This window comes from Cervus canadensis, chromosome 2, assembly GCF_019320065.1.
Source record: "Cervus canadensis isolate Bull #8, Minnesota chromosome 2, ASM1932006v1, whole genome shotgun sequence".
NCBI lineage: Eukaryota > Metazoa > Chordata > Mammalia > Artiodactyla > Cervidae > Cervus > Cervus canadensis.
The window spans coordinates 10,209,671-10,227,760 of record NC_057387.1 but is presented as its reverse complement, the minus strand read 5'-3'; the positions used below and the strand labels follow the sequence as shown (position 1 = coordinate 10,227,760).

The window sequence follows — 18,090 nt, the reverse complement described above, 5'->3', positions numbered from 1 at the left end:
AGAACTTTATGACTGCAGGGAACAAAATACCTTTCCAAAACTGGCTCTGCTAGCTCACATAAAATCATGCATGAAAGGATTTTCTCTAGTTAGCTTACATTTAAGTGATAAGTGATACACAGTCTGATTCCTAGGTTCATACAGACTCTGAAAAATCCATAGCTGAAAGGAATGATAGGGAAGGTGAAGACTCAGCCATCAGAATCAGACCCTCTTTTTTTAAAAGATGCTATTCATTCTTCTTACTCAGTAAAGTTAACTTTTTTTTAATTGACTTACTAAATGATTGGAAGGACATTCATCCATTTTGCTGCTATGAGATATTTGATGAGAAAATGAACACCAAATATTCAAGTATAAATAGTATATTTGTGGAAGAGGTTGTGGAACTGGGCGAGGGCATGGGGTGGTTCTGGGAAGCTGGGAGCCCATTCCTACTTCTGGAAAGAAGAGAGAAGAGATAGCAAGAGGCCTCTAGCAGAAAGGCTGACCAGAGAAATCCTTGTTAAATCCCATGGCAGTCATGTTCTATAGACATAGGAGAATTATTCTATGGGAAAAATAGTCTGTATGTCACTCCACACACATCCTCTCCCAGTAAAATAAGCTAAACACCAAGTTAACCTTGCCATAGAAATAAAGTATTTCAACATTGTTAGGTAAATGCAGGAAGCTCTTAAATTGTATACTCACTCATTTCAAAACATGCTGCCCAGAAGAATTATTTTTTAAATGAATTTTCTTCTTGTGTTTTCAGTATATTTATGACCATGTTATCCAGAGACAGGGAATCTCCAAGGGGGATGCTACAGTTTCATGTCTGATTTGAAGAGAACTTTTAGAAAACTACCAAATGAGTGCTCAGGGTATTAGGATCCCAAAATCTGAGACTTGAGGAAACTCTCAGAACAAACTTGATCTATGGGATTGCAAAAAGTCAAATGCGACTGAGCACACAACCTCCTTTACTACTTTCTCAATGGTCTCCAAAAATTTCATCTTGAGTAAAGATGCACAGTTAGTTTTCCAGATTCTTAAAAACACATTTATCTCTTTAAGTTTTAAGTCTACCCTGGAATTTGCATCCTTATTATCTGATTGCTTTTAATTTATGTGATTTTTTCACCCATATTAGAAAGGTATAGGTTCAGAGGCCATATTTCTCCACCTTTACAAATTTCCCAGCTTGTTCTGATATAATACTCAATACATTTAAATTGATATATGCAGTATATTTGACAAATTATTTAATTAGTTGATGGACTAACCAACTAAAGCCTACCCTTACCAAGTGAAGGGCCTATGGCTCGATCCTCAGGGTCTCTTCATCATAGCTCTAATGCTTTGGGTGACTCTCCTGACAGCCTCTCTCACTTCCTTGTTACGAAAAGTGTAAATAATGGGGTTGAGAAAAGGGGTGAGAAAAGTATACACCAAGGCAAGAAGTTTGTCAGTGCCCTCAGGGCGACTGTCAGGTGGCCCCACATAGACAATGAAAGCAGAGGCAAAGAAGAGCACCACGACAGTTATGTGGGAGGAACAGGTGGAAAAGGCCTTGGCTCGGCTGGCAGCTGAGGGCAGCTTCAGCACAGCTCTCAGGATACCCCCATACAGTCCTAAAATGAGCACAAGGTTGCAGGCATTGATAATACCAATCACTACAATGTGGACTTGAGCATGCCAACCTGTGTCCACACACGCCAACCTCATTAGTGGTGCCAGGTCACAGAAGTAATGAGCCACCTCTTTTAAACAGAAGGGCAGAGTGGCTGTGAGGCTTGCTGGTACAAGTGCAGCTGAGAAGCCAGCTACCCAAGTGGCCCCTGCCAGCCATAACTGCACCTGTCTGCTCATGAGAGCCTGGTAGTGGAGGGGGCGACAGATGGCAAGGTAGCGGTCCAGCGCCATGCTGCCCAACAGGAAACACTCAGTCATGCCCAGTGAATGGAAGACGTACAGCTGGACAAGGCACACAGCGGGTGAGATGGGTGAGCGCCCGTGAAGCAAGGTGTGCAGCAGCGTGGGCACTGTGGTGCTGACATACCAGAGTTCCAAGAAGGACAGGACGCTGATGAAGAAGTACATGGGTGTGCACAGTCTCGAATCTGCCTGAACCAGGACAATGATGCACAAGTTCCCTGCCAGGGTGAGGAGATAGATACACAGTGTCCCCAAGAAAGCAAGAGGTCGCAGGGCTCCGGTGGTAGTGAAACCAGCAAGGAGAAAACTCTGGGTCCATGTGTGATTGGCAAGGTCCATGGTTCCTAAGAGCAAGGAGTAAAGACAGAAGATTAACTGCTTCAGGAGTCTTCTTGAGAAATCTTTCCAGAACCAAAAATATAGAACGTATAACCCTGAAAATAACCTATGCATTATCAAACCTTACTTTTTAAAAGACAACTGAAGCCCAGAAGGCAGAAGCGATTTGCACAATATCTCAGTCTGTTGTTGACAGAACTGGAGTGGAGTCCAGGTTTCCTGAATCTCAGTCCAGGACTTTTTGTTTGTATAGACTGTGATACCAGAGTCAGGGGCCCAAGGATATTCTCCTGCATATCCGTTCAGGAAATAGAAGAGATAAAAAATTTTCACCCTCATCTGCTTTTAGTCCAAATGAAAGGTCTCACTATTCTTTAAGACATCCACCTGTACCGTTTCCTCTGTATCCAAAACTCAATTGTTCTTAACTGTGGGAAAAGGTGACAAATACCTTCTAAAATGTGACCACTAACTTCCTTCAGGGAGCATTTCTAGAATTCAGGGATGTTCTCAATATGGACCGAATGAGGAAGAAGTGGAAGAAGAAAGAAATGTGAATACTCTGGAGAGTTCCTCAACTATAAGAGCTATAAGGCCAGATGAGGAAACAATGAGTAAACACCGTGCATTTTCAGGAAGGATTCTCAAATAGAATTATGTACTAGGAAGTCTCTAAGAGGTGTATGTGTAAATTGATAAAGTCCAGACCCTATGATGTTGCTGTAGAGGGGCTGCCGTATAAGATAAAACACATTCTCTCGGAATCGGCTTTCTAAATGTGTTTTGCCACTAAATGAATATTGAGCCTGGCCATTTCTCTTCTCTATTTTTTCTTTTTTAAATTATCAAAGATTATAATTGTACAATTTTGAGAAGTACAGAACAAAATACAATTATTGGAGGACAATTGCTGTATGATACATTTCTCCTCTCTTTACCTCAACTTGCTCTTGTCTAGAATGAAGTAGTTTAAATTGGTGCCTGGAAGTCCCTTACAGCCATGGTAGCCTACTGAAAAATGTTTTGGGGATGAGGGTGGACATAGGAGCTCTACACTAAGGTCCCAAGAGTTTTCTTCCCACACATATAACAAGGTTCACCTAGGAAATGTCAAAGCCCTCTCTCAGTCGTCTTCTTGAGTACCTCTCATCACTGCTACACTGTCCCTGACCATTACCTGACTGCTTGGATGGCATTAAGTCTTATAGCTTCTTTTTCAGTGCCCTTTTTACCTCCAAACACTTCCTTATTTATGTCTTGTGTTCCTGAAAATGCTGGCTTCCCAGGGGTTCCTTGCTGTGCTCTCTGGGGTTGCTGGGTTTGACTAGCTCTTAGTAGGGGTCCCTCGGGGGCAGAATGTTGGACGCAGGAAAGCAATGCAGAGTAGCTCTATTTCTCAAATGACTTTTCTCAACTTTACAACCCTGACCATAGGACTCTGGAATCCAGTCTCAAGGACCTTGTGTTCTCTGGACCACTAGAACTTTCTGCAACTTCCATATAGCTTTCTCTAAGAAGAAACAATTCATCTTGTATAAACATGTGCACAGGTTAAGAGTCACACTTTGAGCATCTTAAAAGAAGTGTGTGTGTGTGTGTGTGTGTGTGTGTGTTTAATTTCTTGCAAGATTTCTCATCCAGCTCTTTCTGATTACCACTACCTTCATCACCATATAAACACAATCAGTGTGGGAACCACCAACACTTCTCTGCTGAACATCTCCACTTTCATTGATCCCACCACCATCTCTACCTTCATCATGTCTTCTACTGTTTGTTCATTGATTCAACCATTGTTTATTAAATATCTAAAATTCTGTTCTAACTGCACGTTCAAAGTTGCCATGACTGGTATTATTACTATTACTTTTATCACCACCATTACCCTCTTGATGCTTATTCACTTTGCTATGATCCATTCTATCTATAGCCACATCCTCAATATTTTCACCAAAAACCCTGAGATTAACATTGGAGCTGTAACCTCAGGTGAGCACTACCTGTGCATGTACTTGGGTGGATGTGGAATCCCAAAAAAAATGATAGAATAAAAGCACTACTGAAAGTAATGCATTTGAATCATTCATACATCCAAATGTACTTCTCAGAATCAAATTTAAGGACAATTCACTTCCTAATTTAAGATACAGAGATAACCATAAAAGATGAACTAGTATATCAACACTAAAATGAAGGAAATCACTGAATTTTCTGAGATCCAGAAACTTCTGTGAGAGTTGGAGATTTTTGAGCCAAAGAAAAAGAAAATATTTGTTTCTAAGATTACTAATGTACCTGCAGGATTCACAGAGTCTCTTTGAGAAAAAAATAAAATTAAAAAAACCTCAAGTGTTTGGAAATCAGAGAGCTTCCTTCAATATTAACCAGCACGGAGTCTACATCCCACTTGACCTGAAATACCTGACCTTTCTCCAGGATGGATTGTTACCACTGCCCTTTCACCAAATTACTGCAACCTCCCCAGTCCTAAACACCAGAAGGTGCTTTGTTACCATTCTTATATCACTGAGCTACAGAAATTAGCTATCTATCTAGAATACTCAAACACATGATTATGCTATACTTAGAGTAGCCACTTTATTACTTATTTTTAGTTCTTTATATATTCACATCACATTGATATTCCTATATTCTCTCTTTATATAGGCCTTTATAAGGTCCTCAAAACAGACTTCCTTATTCATTTGTAGTGTCCACATGCATATGTGAATGCCTTGGCATTGACTGACTATATTAGAAGGCTATCAAAGTGAAAGAGGAGAGTGAAGAAGTTGGCTTAAAGCTAGACATTCAGAAAACTAAGATCATGGCATTTGGTCCCATCACTTCATGGCAAATAGATTGGGAAACAGTGGCTGACTTTATTTTGGGGGGCTCCAAAATCACTGCAGATGGTGATTGCAGCCATGAAATTAAAAGATGCTTACTCCTTGGAAGGAAAGTTTTGACCAACCTAGATAGCATATTAAAAAGCAGAGACATTACTTTGTCAACAAGAGTCTGTCTCATCAATCTATGGTTTTTCCAGTAGTCATATATGGATGTGAGAGTTGGCATATAAAGAAAGCTGAGCACAAATAATTGATGTTTTTGAACTGTGGTGTTGGAGAAGACTCTTGAGAGTCCCTTGGACTGCAAGGAGATCCAACCAGTCCATCCTAAAGGAAATCAGTCCTGGGTGTTCATTGGAAGGACTGATGTTGAAGCTGAAGCTCCAATACTTTGACCACCTGATGCAAAGAACTGACTCATTTGAAAAGACCCTGATGCTGGGAAAGATTGAGGGCAGGAGGAGAAGGGGATGACAGAGGATGAGATGGTTGGATGGCATCACTGACTCGATGGACATGAGTTTGGGTAAACTCCAAGAGTTGGTGATGGACAGGGAGGCCTGGCATGCTGCAGTTCATGGGGTCACAAAGAGTCGGACACAACTGAGTGACTGAAATGAACTGAATGTGATATAAATACTGGCACATAGGAATCATAGAGACTATCTAGGGTCAGTAGTACAGAAATGAGAGATATATGCTAAAGAATTAGAAGTTTTCAAATATAGGCCTTGCCTAACCAAGGAAGTTGTTTCTTCTCTTTTGCATCATCACTTCTCAGTAGAGAGTGCTTACCTAATGGGAATCCCAGGGGGCACTAGTGGTAAAGAACCCTACCAGCCACTGCAGGGGACACAGGAGACATGGGTTTGATCCCTGGATCAGAAAGATCCCCCGGAGGAGGGCATGGCAACCCACCCTAGTTTTCTTCATGCCTGAAAATTCCCATGGACAGAGGAGCCTATGGTCCATAGGGTTGCAAAGAGTTGGGCACAAGTGAAGCAACTTAGCATGCATGCACACACATAACAATTATTCTGTATCAGAAATGGAACAAGAGAGACTTTCCTGGTGGTCCAGTAGCTAAGACTCTGCACTTCCAATGCAGGGGGTGTGGGTTTCCTCCCTGGTCAGAAAACTAAGATCCACACATGCTGTGTGGACAAAATAAATAATTAAATAAAATAAGAAATGGAACAAGAGACAAAAATGATACCTCACACTTCCATCAGCTAATTCACAATATGGGGGGGAAAGATGACATTTAAAATTATAAAAACTTAAAACTTAAGTAAAAAAAATTGAAAAAAGTAAGCTTTAGTGTGTTAGAAAATTCACAGTATCATTGATAATATTTGAAAAAGTGTATACTTATTAGAAGTTAAAAATGAATAGATAATTTTTAAAGCAATGTTATTATAGGTGATTTTAAAATTCATCTAAACATTTTATATGCTATATTTCTATGTAATACATTTTATAAAGCATGATTTAGAGATTAGAAACATATCAAGTATAGCTAAAATAATGGGAGAAACATGGGAAATCACAGTCACTCATTTGTTTATTTAATACCTCTTTCAAACACTTTTTATGAGCTGGCCTTATGCTAGGAACTGGGAAAATGAGATGCATGAAACATAGTCCTTTCCCTTAAAATGCTGACTGCGGAGTTTTCCTGGTGGCTCAGATGATAAAGAAGCCACCTGCAATGCAGGACACCCAGGATCAAGTCCTGAGTTGGGAAGATATTCTGGAGAAGGAAATGAAGAATTCCATAGACAGAGGAGCCTGGCTGGCTACATTTCATGGAGTTGCAAACAGTCAGACACAACTGAGCAACTAACACTTTCACTTTTTCTTTTCACTTGGGAGTGCATGAGTGCTAAGTCACTTCAGTTGTGTCCGACTCTTTGTGAGCCCACCAGGCTCCTCTGTCCATGGGATTCTCCAGGCAGGAATACTGAAGTGAGTTGCCATGCCCTTCTCCACGGGATCTTCCTGACTCAACGATCTGACCCACATCTCTTAAGTCTCCTGCAATGGCAGGCGAGTTCTTCACCACAAGCACCACCAGAGACAGACCCTCAAATTGGTCACTTACTAATATATAAAAAAAACAGGTTTTTCAAACACAAGAAAAAAAATTCAACCTCATACACAATGAGATAAATTTGAAACTTAAAACTAAAAAAAAAAAAAAATACTGTTTCTCAATTATTATATTTACAAATGCCCAAAAGTTTGAATATGTACTTCATAAAAGGTGCTATGTGAAAACATGCTTTCATCCACTACTAATTGGGAAAACTAAGTGGCATAATCCCTTTAGAGCAAAATTTAAGAACATTTACTCAAATAATATGTGCATTTGCACACTGACCCCAGAATCCCATTCCTAGGAATTTGTATGCACATATATGAAATAATTCATACACAAGATTTTTCATTCCAGTTGTGTATTTAATAGCCAAAGACTGGAGTAACCCAAGAGTCCTTCAATACAGGATTAGTCAAATTAAAATCACAATGGAATACTATGGAACTTTTTTTTTTTTTTAAACAGTCTTTACAAGGCAATAGAAAAAAGATAAAAGCAAAACTAGAACAAGTATAGTATGGGGTCTTATGCTTAAGAAAGGTAGATTATAAAATAGTCTTATCTTCTGAGGTTTGCAAACAGAAGCATTGCAATCAATCAGGAAACATTATTAAAAATGATCTTCTATCAAGGTTGGTTGAAAACCAGGAAGGAGCAGATAGGTTGGGAAACTGGAGTAGCAAGATTTCTCCATGTAAATACTTTTGGATGGCTTTGATTTTGAATCCTTTAAGTGCAGTACTTGTTGAAGCAAAGAAACTGCGTTTAAAAAAAAGAAATTACATTTAAGAAAAAAGAAAGTTCAATGGTGTATAGTGGGCTTTTGTCCTTGTTTGCCCCAGACAACTCTGGTTTATTAAGCCCATGTCTCCTTATTGATGCATTCCTAATGCATTTGCACTTGGATGGTGAACTGTATAGCACTCTGCAGGGTAGAATGCTAGCCTTAATGAAAGACAGAGTGAATGGTCTGTTTATAATATATTTCCATCCTGGCTTGTTCTCATTGTTTCTCCTGCTAATCATTATCCACATGTTACCAGGGGAGAAGTGGTCAAAGTTGAGCCTTAATTTGGGCGTGCATGTGTGCATGCTCAGTCGCATCAGACTGTCTGTGACTCCAAGGACTGTGGCCCATCCCTCTGTCCATGGGATTTTCCTGGCAAGAACACTGGAGTGGATTGCTATTTCCTGCTCCAGAGGATCTTCTCAAAACGGGGATAGAACCTGAGTCTCCTAGGTCTCCTATGTCTTCTATTTAGCAGACAGATTCTTTACCACTGAGCCACCTAGAAATCCCTTAACTTGAGCACTTACCCCAATATATCACACAATAAGGTGTTGCTTCTCTAACATATTTTTTACATCTTCAGTTCAGTTCAGTTCAGTCCTCAGTCGTGTCTGACTCTTTGCGACCCCACGAACCACAGCATGCCAGGCCTTCCTGTCCATCACCAACTCCCGGAGTTTACCCAAACTCATGTCCATTGAGTCGGTGATGCTATCCAACCATCTCATTCTCTGTCATCCCCTTCTCCTCCTGCCTTCAATCTTACCCAGCATCACTGTCTTTTCAAATGAGTCAGTTCTTCGCATCAGGTGGCCAAATTATTGGAGTTTCAGCTTCAGCATCAGTCCTTCCAAAGAACACCTAGGACTGATCTCTTTCAGGATGGACTGGTTGGATCTCCTTGCAGTCCAAGGGACTCTCAAGAGTCTTCTCCAACACCACAGTTCAAAAGCATCAATTCTTCAGCGCTCAGTTTTCTTTATATGCCAACTCTCACATCCATACATGACTACTGGAAAAACCTTAGCCTTAACTAGACAGACCTTTGTTGGCAAAGTAATGTCTCTGCTTTTTAATATGCTGTCTAGGCTGGTCATAACTTTTCTTCAAGAAGTAAGTGTCTTTTAATTTCATGCCTGCAGTCACCATCTGCAGTGATTTTGGAGCCCAGAAAAATAAAGTCAGCCAGTTTCCCCATCTACTTGCCATGAAGTTATGGGACCGGATGCCATGATCTTAGTTTTCTGAATGTCGAGCTTTAAGCCAACTTTTTCACTCTCCTCTTTCACTTTCATCAAGAGGCTCTTTAGTTCTTCTTCACTTTCTGCCATAAGGATGGTGTCATCTGCATATCTGAGGTTATTGACGTTTCTCCCGGCAATCTTGATTCCAGCTTGTGCTTCCTCCAGCCCAGTGTTTCTCATGATGTACTCTGCATATAAGTTAAATAAGCAGGGTGACAATATACAGCCTTGACGTACTCCTTTGCCTATTTGGAAGCAGTGTGTTGTTCCATGACCAGTTCTAACTGTTGCTTCCTGACCTGCATACAGGTTTCTCAAGAAGCAAGTCAGGTGGTCAAGTATTCCCATCTCTTTCAGAATTTTCCACAGTTTATTGTGATTCATCCAGTCAAAGGCTTTGGCATAGTCAATAAAGCAGAAATAGATGTTTTTCTGGAACTTTCTTGCTTTTTCGATGATCCAGTGGATGTTGGCAATTTGATCTCTGGTTCCTCTGCCTTTTCTAAAACCAGCTTGAAAATCTGGAAGTTCTTTTGGATAGCAGGCATCCTGATTGGCGTGTAATGGTAAGGTTGGATGCATGAGACAAGTGCTCGGGGCTGGTGCACTGGGAAGACCCAGAGGGATCGGGTGGACAGGGAGGTGGGAGAGGGGGATCAGGATGGGGAATACATGTAAATCCATGGCTGATTCATGCTAATGTATGGCAAAAACTACTACATAATTGTAAAGTAATTAGCCTCCAACTAATAAAAATAAATGAAAAAAAAAAAATCTGGAAGTTCATGGTTCACATATTTCTGAAGCCTGGCTTGAAGAATTTTGAGCATTACTTTACTAGCGTGTGAGATGAGTGCAATTGTGCGGTAGTTCGAGCATTCTTTGGAATTGCCTTTCTTTGGGATTGGAATGAAGACTGACTTTTCCCAGTCCTGTGGCCACTACTGAGGTTTCCAAATTTACTGACATATTGAGTGCAGCACTTTCACAGTATCATCTTTTAGGATTTGAAATAGCTCAACTGGAATGCCATCACCTCCACTAGCTTTGTTTGTAGTGATTCTTCCGAAGGCCCAAACTTGACTTCACATTCCAGGATGTCTGGCTCTAGGTGAGTGATCACACCATTGTGATTATCTGGGTCGTGAAGATCTTTTTTGTGTAGTTCTTATGTGTATCTTTGCCACCTCTTCTTAATAGCTTCTGCTTCTCTTAGCTCTATACCATTTCTGTCCTTTATTGATCCCATCTTTGCATGAAATGTTCCCTTGGTATCTTTAATTTTCTTGAAGAGATCTCTACTCTTTCCAATTCTATTGTTTTCCTCTATTGCTTTGCATTGGTCGCTGAAGAAGGCTTTCTTATCTCTCCTTGCTATTCTTTGGAACTCTGTATTCAAATGGGTATATCTTTCCTTTTCTCCTTTGCTTTTTGCTTCTCTTCTTTTCACAGCTGTTTGTAAGACCTCCTCAGATAGCCATTTTGTTTTCTTGCATTTCTTTTTCTTGGGGATGGTTTTGTACCCTGTCTCCTGTACAATGTCACGAACCTCCGACCATAGCTTATCAGGCACTCTATCAGATCTTGTCCCTTGAATCTATTTCTCACTTCCACTGTATAGTCATAAGGGATTTGATTTCGGTCATACCTGAATGGTCTAGTGGTTTTCCCTACTTTCTTCAATTTAAGTCTGCATTTTGCAATAAGGAGTTCATGATCTGAGCCACAGTCAGCTCCTGGTCTTGTTTTTGCTGACTGTATAGAGCTTCTCCATCTTTGGCTGCAAAGAATATAATCAATCTGATTTCAGTGTTGACCATCTGGAGATTTCCATGTGTAGAGTTTTCTCTTGTGTTTTTGGAAAAGGGTGTTTGCTATGACCAGTCAGTTCTCTTGACCAAACTCTGTTAGCCTTTTCCCTGCTTCATTCTGTACTCCAAGGGCAAATTTGCCTGTTACTTCAGGTGTTTCTTGACTTCCTACTTTTGCATTCCAGTCCCCTATATTGAAAAGGACATCTTTTTTGGATCTTAGCATATATAAAAAGTGATAACACTTGCAGAGAACACTTTGTTGTTGTTCAGTCTCTAAGTCGTGTCCAACTCTTTGCGACCCCATGATCTGCAGCACGCCAGACTTCTCTGCCCTTCACTATTTCCCTGAGTTTGTTCAAACTCATGTCTATTAAGTCAGTGATACCATCCAACCATCTCATCCTCTGTCGTCCCCTTCTCTTTTTGCCCTCAATCTTTTGCCGTATCAGGGTCTTTTCCAATGAGTCAACTATTTGCATCAGGTAGCCAAAGTATTGGAGCTTCAGCTTCAGCATCAGTCCTTCCAATGAATATTTAGGGTTAATCTCCTTTAGGATTGATTGATTCTGTTAGGGGAAGCACACTGACTGAAACCACCCACCCTGGCCAGGCACCATAGTAACCATTTGCATGAGTTGTTTTATGACAGGAAGTCCCTGTAAGGAACACAGAACTAATCAGCCACCACCAACTGGAAGAGTTCAGGACAGGTCACAAGGAGACACCACATGTCTGACCACCTCCCAGAATCCTTCTTTCTGGTATCCATCTTGGGCTGAACAATGCCTGCACCACCAGGAAGGACTCTGAGTCAGAATGATTGGCTAAGGACAACCCGGAAGCTAATCCCATCACCATAAACCCCAAGACTGCAAGCCATGTGGCAGAGTGGTTCTCCTGGGTTCCCTTATCCTCCTGTTCTCTACCAGGGTGCCCTTCCCAATAAAATCTCTTGCTTTGTCAGCACATGTGTCTCCTCAGACAGTTCATTTCTGAGTGTTAGACAAGAGCCCAGTTTTGGGCCCTGGAAGGGGTCCCCCTTCCTGCAACAGTTTGATCTCCTTGCTGCCCAAGGAACACCTAGGTGAACAGAAAGGCTGTTTTCCATACAGGCAACTAGTCCAGGGACTCTAGTTCCTTCAGGCCCTTCATGAACATTTGAAAGTCATGTGTGAGGGGTAGGGAATCAGTTACTCAACACCCCATTATTTATACCAGTTGGGAAACTCTGCACTAAGGATTATCTAAATTTTATATTCTAAAGAGAAAGATCTGAGGAGGTTACAAGAGCAGAAAGATTATAAACTGAAGGCTAAGGGAGTTTGAAGCTATGAAAAATCTAAGAAAGAGACTATCTTCTGCTAGACTTGTAGAGTTATTCAGTCATGTCTCACTCTTTGCATACCCATGGACTGTAATCTGCCAGGGTCCTCTGTTTATGAAATTCTCCAGGCAAGACTACTGCAGTGGGTGACCATTCCCTTCTGCATGGTTTCTCCTTGACCCAGTGATCAACCTGGCTGTCCTGCATTCCAGGCAGATCTTTACCATCTGAGTCACAGAGAGTCCCAGAGTTGTAAAAGGAGAATTTAAATTTCTATCACACTCATTTGACACTTGAGAGTTCGCTCATTAAAAGAATAAATACCAAGCACTGTGCTAGAAATCAATGGTGCTGCATTGAGTTGTTAATTAATAACTGATGTCTCTGAAACAGAGTTATAAACCCCTAGGCTCACCACACAATATAGATCCACTGTTAACTAACATGACCCAAGTCATTGCTAGGGCAAGCAGTTTCCAGCCATTTTTGGTGCTGCCTCCACAGGGAGTGCCCACGACCATTCCTGCATAAAGATCTTCTAAATGAAGCAAGGTATGAGAGGAGAGAAAAGATCAGAATTCAAAAGAAGTAGACTTGGTAGCTCAGCAGAATGGAGTGTTGCATTTTGTATTGGGGGAAGAGCATAGGCTTCATGAAAACCAGGACTCCTGAGGCTATAGAAAGCTGACTCTGAACACTTCAAAAGGAAATGCTTCACTTGGGGAATTATCAATTCTAATGATTCTACACATAATGAAAATGTGAGATATGTGTGAAACTAAGCATCCTCAAGGAATGAAATTCCCACTGCAGAAATGTAAGTGGAAAATCTTTGAAGTAGTAATAATTAACATGTATATGGTATTTAAGATTCTACTATGTCCTCACTTTACAGATCAGGAAATCGAGACACAGGAAAAGTTGCATGCATTGCTTGAGGTCACAAAGAAATTAAGTGGTAGAATTAATGTTCCAACCCAGGAAGGCAGGTATCAAAGTTCACGTTATAACTACTGCATTGCTTTGCCTCTGGGATAATAAAGCTAACATGTATTGAACACTTAGCCTGTGTTATTTTATTTAAACTTTAGGACTCTTTGTTACAGAATTTTTTAAGGAAGAAAAAATTAAGATCAAAGAGAATTTACTTTCTTTTCTGTACAGGGTTGAAGCAAGATAGATGGGCCTCAGGCTGGACAGCTGAAGTTTGTTCCCTATGGACAGACACTCAAAATAGCAGTGGATAGGAGAAGATAATTCCTGCTATGATAAGAGATAAAAGGCCACATATTCCACATTCTTGAAGTCAAGGAGACCTTCCTTACTACACACAAGCAGAAAATCTCCTTTAAGGTCACAAAGGGAGAGGGGAACAACTCCATAGTAGGTGATGTCAATCTACCCATAGACATCTTTGATAGAATCTGTCTTAGCTGGGAGATGCATGTGCACACATGGGAGGACCCTGACATAAACCAAATATAAACTCAGAACCAGGCAAAGCAAGATGATTGGCCAGAGGAAACCTGAAAGACATACCCCATGTGAAGTGATTTAAACTACTGAAAGGGTGAGATTCTCTGACCCCGCCCATGTGTCTATCCACACATATGTTTTTCCTTCCTAATAAACACTTTGTTTCACAACTTTTCATCTCTATGTGTAAATTCATTTCTACACAGCTGATGGGCCAGGGCTTTGTCACTGGCCACTCACTTGTCCCTGGTGGCCTGGTGGCTAGGATTCAGCGCTGTCACTGCCATAGGCCTCCTGTGGCTGTCTCCTGCCATAGGCAGGAGACTGAAATCCTGCTTCAACCACTGCAGCTGGAAGCCACCTGAGATCAGAATGACATAGCCAAAAACAGTAAAACTTAGATTTGGACCATTACTTTCCTCTCTCTATTCCGGATTTTCAGAATTTACCATCTGAGTCTGGTCCAGATCCTGCTTTCTTTAAGACATGTTGCAATCACGGAATCAAAACTTGCTAAGCAGGAAGGGATGTAAGCAGTCATTAGCTCCTTACTGACACCTGGCAAAGAGTGCAACTGAGGAAGTCTTGCTAAGTTCACCCAGCCCACTGAAGTGGATCTGGGTTTAAATCCATGTCTCTTGACAGTAAGTGCGGTAACCTTTCTAGTGTCATCATGTAGATAATGAGATGATTCTTTCTTCTTTAAAAGATTTTATGAAGATTAAGTTAAAAATACATTTGAAAGCAGCTGTCACTGTTCTGGCATAGGACAGACATACCAAAAATAAATGACTTGATTTTTTAGAAGTTACATAAGAATGAAAACTAGACAGAGTATTTAAATCCCACACAGTGACCCAGTCTCTACCAAGATCCTGGTCCTGTCTTTCTCAAAACCCTGACAGCTTTTGGCAGGGGCTAGATCTACAGTTCGCATATTGCCAAAGTACAGAAATTAAACCTAAGCAATAACTTTCAAACTTTGCTGGGCAGAAAAAGTGGTAAGGGAGCTGGGGAAAAAGAGAAGGTAGAGAATGAGGTCATAGCCACAGGTCCCCATGTCTATTGTTTATTTCAGTATGCTTTCTACATTGCACATGTGTGCTTACAAAACTTTTTGTTTGTCTCTTTGTTGCTTGGATTTTATTTTATTTATTCATGTATGGAATATGGCTACAGATCACTCTAAGGCATATTTCACAGTATCAGAAGAGAATTCAGATAACACTTTCATCTCCAACACTTTTGTCTCTCCCCATTAGACAGTAAATTATTATCTAGAGTTACTAACTTCCTACCCAATAAGGTCATTGTCTTCTCCAGTGAGCTACATTTGATCACATGATTTCCCCAGATCACTGGGTTCTTGATAAGTTTTCTGCCTACAGCTTATGGCTTCACATATGAAACTTACACAGGTTATACTTTTTGGCCAGTCTTGTTTTCCACCTTTTCTGGGAATCTTATTCTGGGAATATTCTGGGAATCTTATCTTGACAAAAGTGCCAACTCTCAGCTTTAGTTTGCTTTCTTTCTCTCAGTATCTTACTCTCTCCCTGGGCCCTAATTTCAAAAACATTTGCATGTTCTCTGGTTTATTTCTCTTCCTTTGTGGCCTATCTCTCCCATTTGTCTGGAATGGAACCAAAGACATACATCCTTTCTCTCTATATGTTCCAATTCTGATTAATCCAGGCTTATGTCTTCTTCAGTGAATGTCTGCAATGGACATGATAAATGATAAGACTGATTTTATTTGCCTGGCATTTACTTTAACTCTGGAAAGATGATTGACTAACCAACCAGGTGATTCATTCCTACAGTTACCAAGAAACCTCAAAATGATGAAAGAGATTGTCAAGCTTCCTTCAACATGGTCCATATCCTGACCCTGACCCTTTTCATAGCCTCCTTCACCTCCTTGTTTCGAAGGGTATAGATGATAGGATTGAGAAAGGGAGTAAGAAGGGCATACACTAAGGCAATACGCTTGTCTGTTCCCTCAGGGCGACTCCCAGGTGAGCCCACATAAACTGTGAAGGCAGAAGCATAAAAAAGCACCACAACAGTTATGTGGGAGGAACAGGTGGAAAAGGCCTTGGCACGGCTGGCAGCTGAGGGCAGCTTCAGCACAGCTCTCAGGATACCCCCATACAGTCCTAAAATGAGCACAAAGTTGCACCCTGTGGCCACACCAATCACTGCCCCATGGACCCCTTTATGCCACCTTGTGTCCACACACGCCAACCTCATTAGTGGTGCCAGGTCACAGAAGTAATGAGCCACCTCTTTTAAACAGAAGGGCAGAGTGGCTGTGAGGCTTGCTGGTACAAGTGCAGCTGAGAAGCCAGCCACCCAAGTGGCCCCTGCCAGCCATAACTGTACCTGTCTGCTCATGAGAGCCTGGTAGTGGAGGGGGCGACAGATGGCAAGGTAGCGGTCCAGCGCCATGACGCCCAACAGGTAGCACTCAGTCATGCCCAGTGAATGGAAGACGTAGAGCTGGACAAGGCACACAGCGGGTGAGATGGGTGAGCGCCCGTGAAGCAAGGTGTGCAGCAGCGTGGGCACTGTGGTGCTGACATACCAGAGTTCCAAGAAGGACAGGACGCTGATGAAGAAGTACATGGGTGTGCACAGTCTCGAATCTGCCTGAACCAGGACAATGATGCACAAGTTCCCTGCCAGGGTGAGGAGATAGATACACAGTGTCCCCAAGAAAACAAGAGGTCGCAGGGCTCCGGTGGTAGTGAAACCAGCAAGGAGAAAACTCTGGGTCCATGTGTGATTGGCAAGGTCCATGGTTCCTAAGAGCAAGGAGCGAAGACAGAAGATTAATAAACATCAAGATTTTTCCTATGTTCAGAAAATTTCCCTAGTGTCAAGAATACTGAAGTTGAGCACCTTAAAGGAACTTGATATTATCTAAGCAATACTCCTCACTTTGCAATAGAAGAATTGCAGTCCTAAAAGCACACATAGTGGGACCCAACAGAAGCTGTTGTTTCCAGAACTGGAACTAGAAATCAAGGCTCCTTATGCCAGTTCTATGCTTTTCTACACCATAATATTGTGCTCTTATGACTCCAGAAACTGAATTTCTTTCCTGCTCCACCATCAGAAAGCAGGAGACACCTAACTACTGGTTGAAAATAGTGAAACCAAAGGATGGTAGAGAGAGCAGAGGAAATAGACAACAGCCTTCAAACTTAAACTGTCATTTACTAAGATCTACAGACAGTAAGGAGTAATAGAGAAGCACACATACATACAATAGAGGTCCAATTCTCTTAGTACCTTAAGGTTACAAAGTTCAAGAAATATACGTTTATGTAAGGTAAGTAGATGTTTATGTAAATCTAAAAATGAATATATATATATATATATATATATATATATATATATATATATATATATATATATATATGTCTAATTACTCTGCTGCACAGAACATTCTTTGTATGATGAAACTAATACAATATTATAAATCAACTATACTTCAACTTTAAGTGTGAGTGTGTGTATAAAGGAAAATAAGAGAGAGAAGAAAACGTTTACCTCCATCTTTCCTATAGTTTCTAATGATTAAAAAACAGCCATATAGGGCTATGGAGAAGAGAGAAAAATCATCCTCTAAAAGTGACTGTTGAGGCCTCTTTCAGAAATACCCTCTAGAGTTTATAGACATTTTTCTAAGGAGTAGGAAAAAAAAAAGGATGGGAAGTAAAAGAAATGCAAAATTTCTGAGAACTGTTCCCAAAATCTCAGGTCCATAGTGCCTGCTAATAACTCACTTTGAAAGATGATCCACAAAGAAGAAATGTGCCAGGAATATTCAAAGAGGAAAACCATGAAGACAGAACAACCAACAACAAGTCCTAATATATTTTAAAAAGAAAAGGCCTTCCACTAAGTTAGGGATTCTGCTTTGAGAACTTGCTCTGTTGCTAACAGGCAGAACACTTTGGGCTAAGCAACTTCTTTTTCTCTAACATGAAAAAGTTTGAACTGATGTTTTCTAAAACTCTTACAACACAGATAATTTATCATTCCCAAAAACCACTGAAAATGTTTCTGGACTGTGGGAAACATCAGCACTATGGTTCCTAGCATTTTTTTCTCATCCCCTAATCCTCTTCTTTAGATCCATGCATCTCTGATACACCATCCCAAATTACTGTCTGGATGAAATTAGGACTTGTAGCATCTTACTCATCATCCTTTTACCCC

General features: G+C 40.9%; 2 protein-coding genes across 2 annotated transcripts; both read right to left on the bottom strand.

Moving 5' to 3' along the window:
* Positions 1 to 1,314: 1,314 nt before the first annotated feature.
* Positions 1,315 to 2,259, bottom strand: LOC122427753 (olfactory receptor 6N1-like). The gene has a single exon (XM_043447436.1). It carries the CDS (start codon positions 2,257 to 2,259, stop codon positions 1,315 to 1,317), a length of 945 nt encoding a protein of 314 aa, XP_043303371.1.
* A 13,458-nt stretch (positions 2,260 to 15,717) lies between these two features.
* Positions 15,718 to 16,662, bottom strand: LOC122427018 (olfactory receptor 6N1-like). The gene has a single exon (XM_043446186.1). It carries the CDS (start codon positions 16,660 to 16,662, stop codon positions 15,718 to 15,720), a length of 945 nt encoding a protein of 314 aa, XP_043302121.1.
* Positions 16,663 to 18,090: the final 1,428 nt, after the last annotated feature.

Bases quoted from the DNA above. Each gene is read 5' to 3' on its own strand.
- LOC122427753 (XM_043447436.1), bottom strand. From the start codon at position 2,259: ATGGACCTTGCCAATCACACATGGACCCAGAGTTTTCTCCTTGCTGGT.
- LOC122427018 (XM_043446186.1), bottom strand. From the start codon at position 16,662: ATGGACCTTGCCAATCACACATGGACCCAGAGTTTTCTCCTTGCTGGT.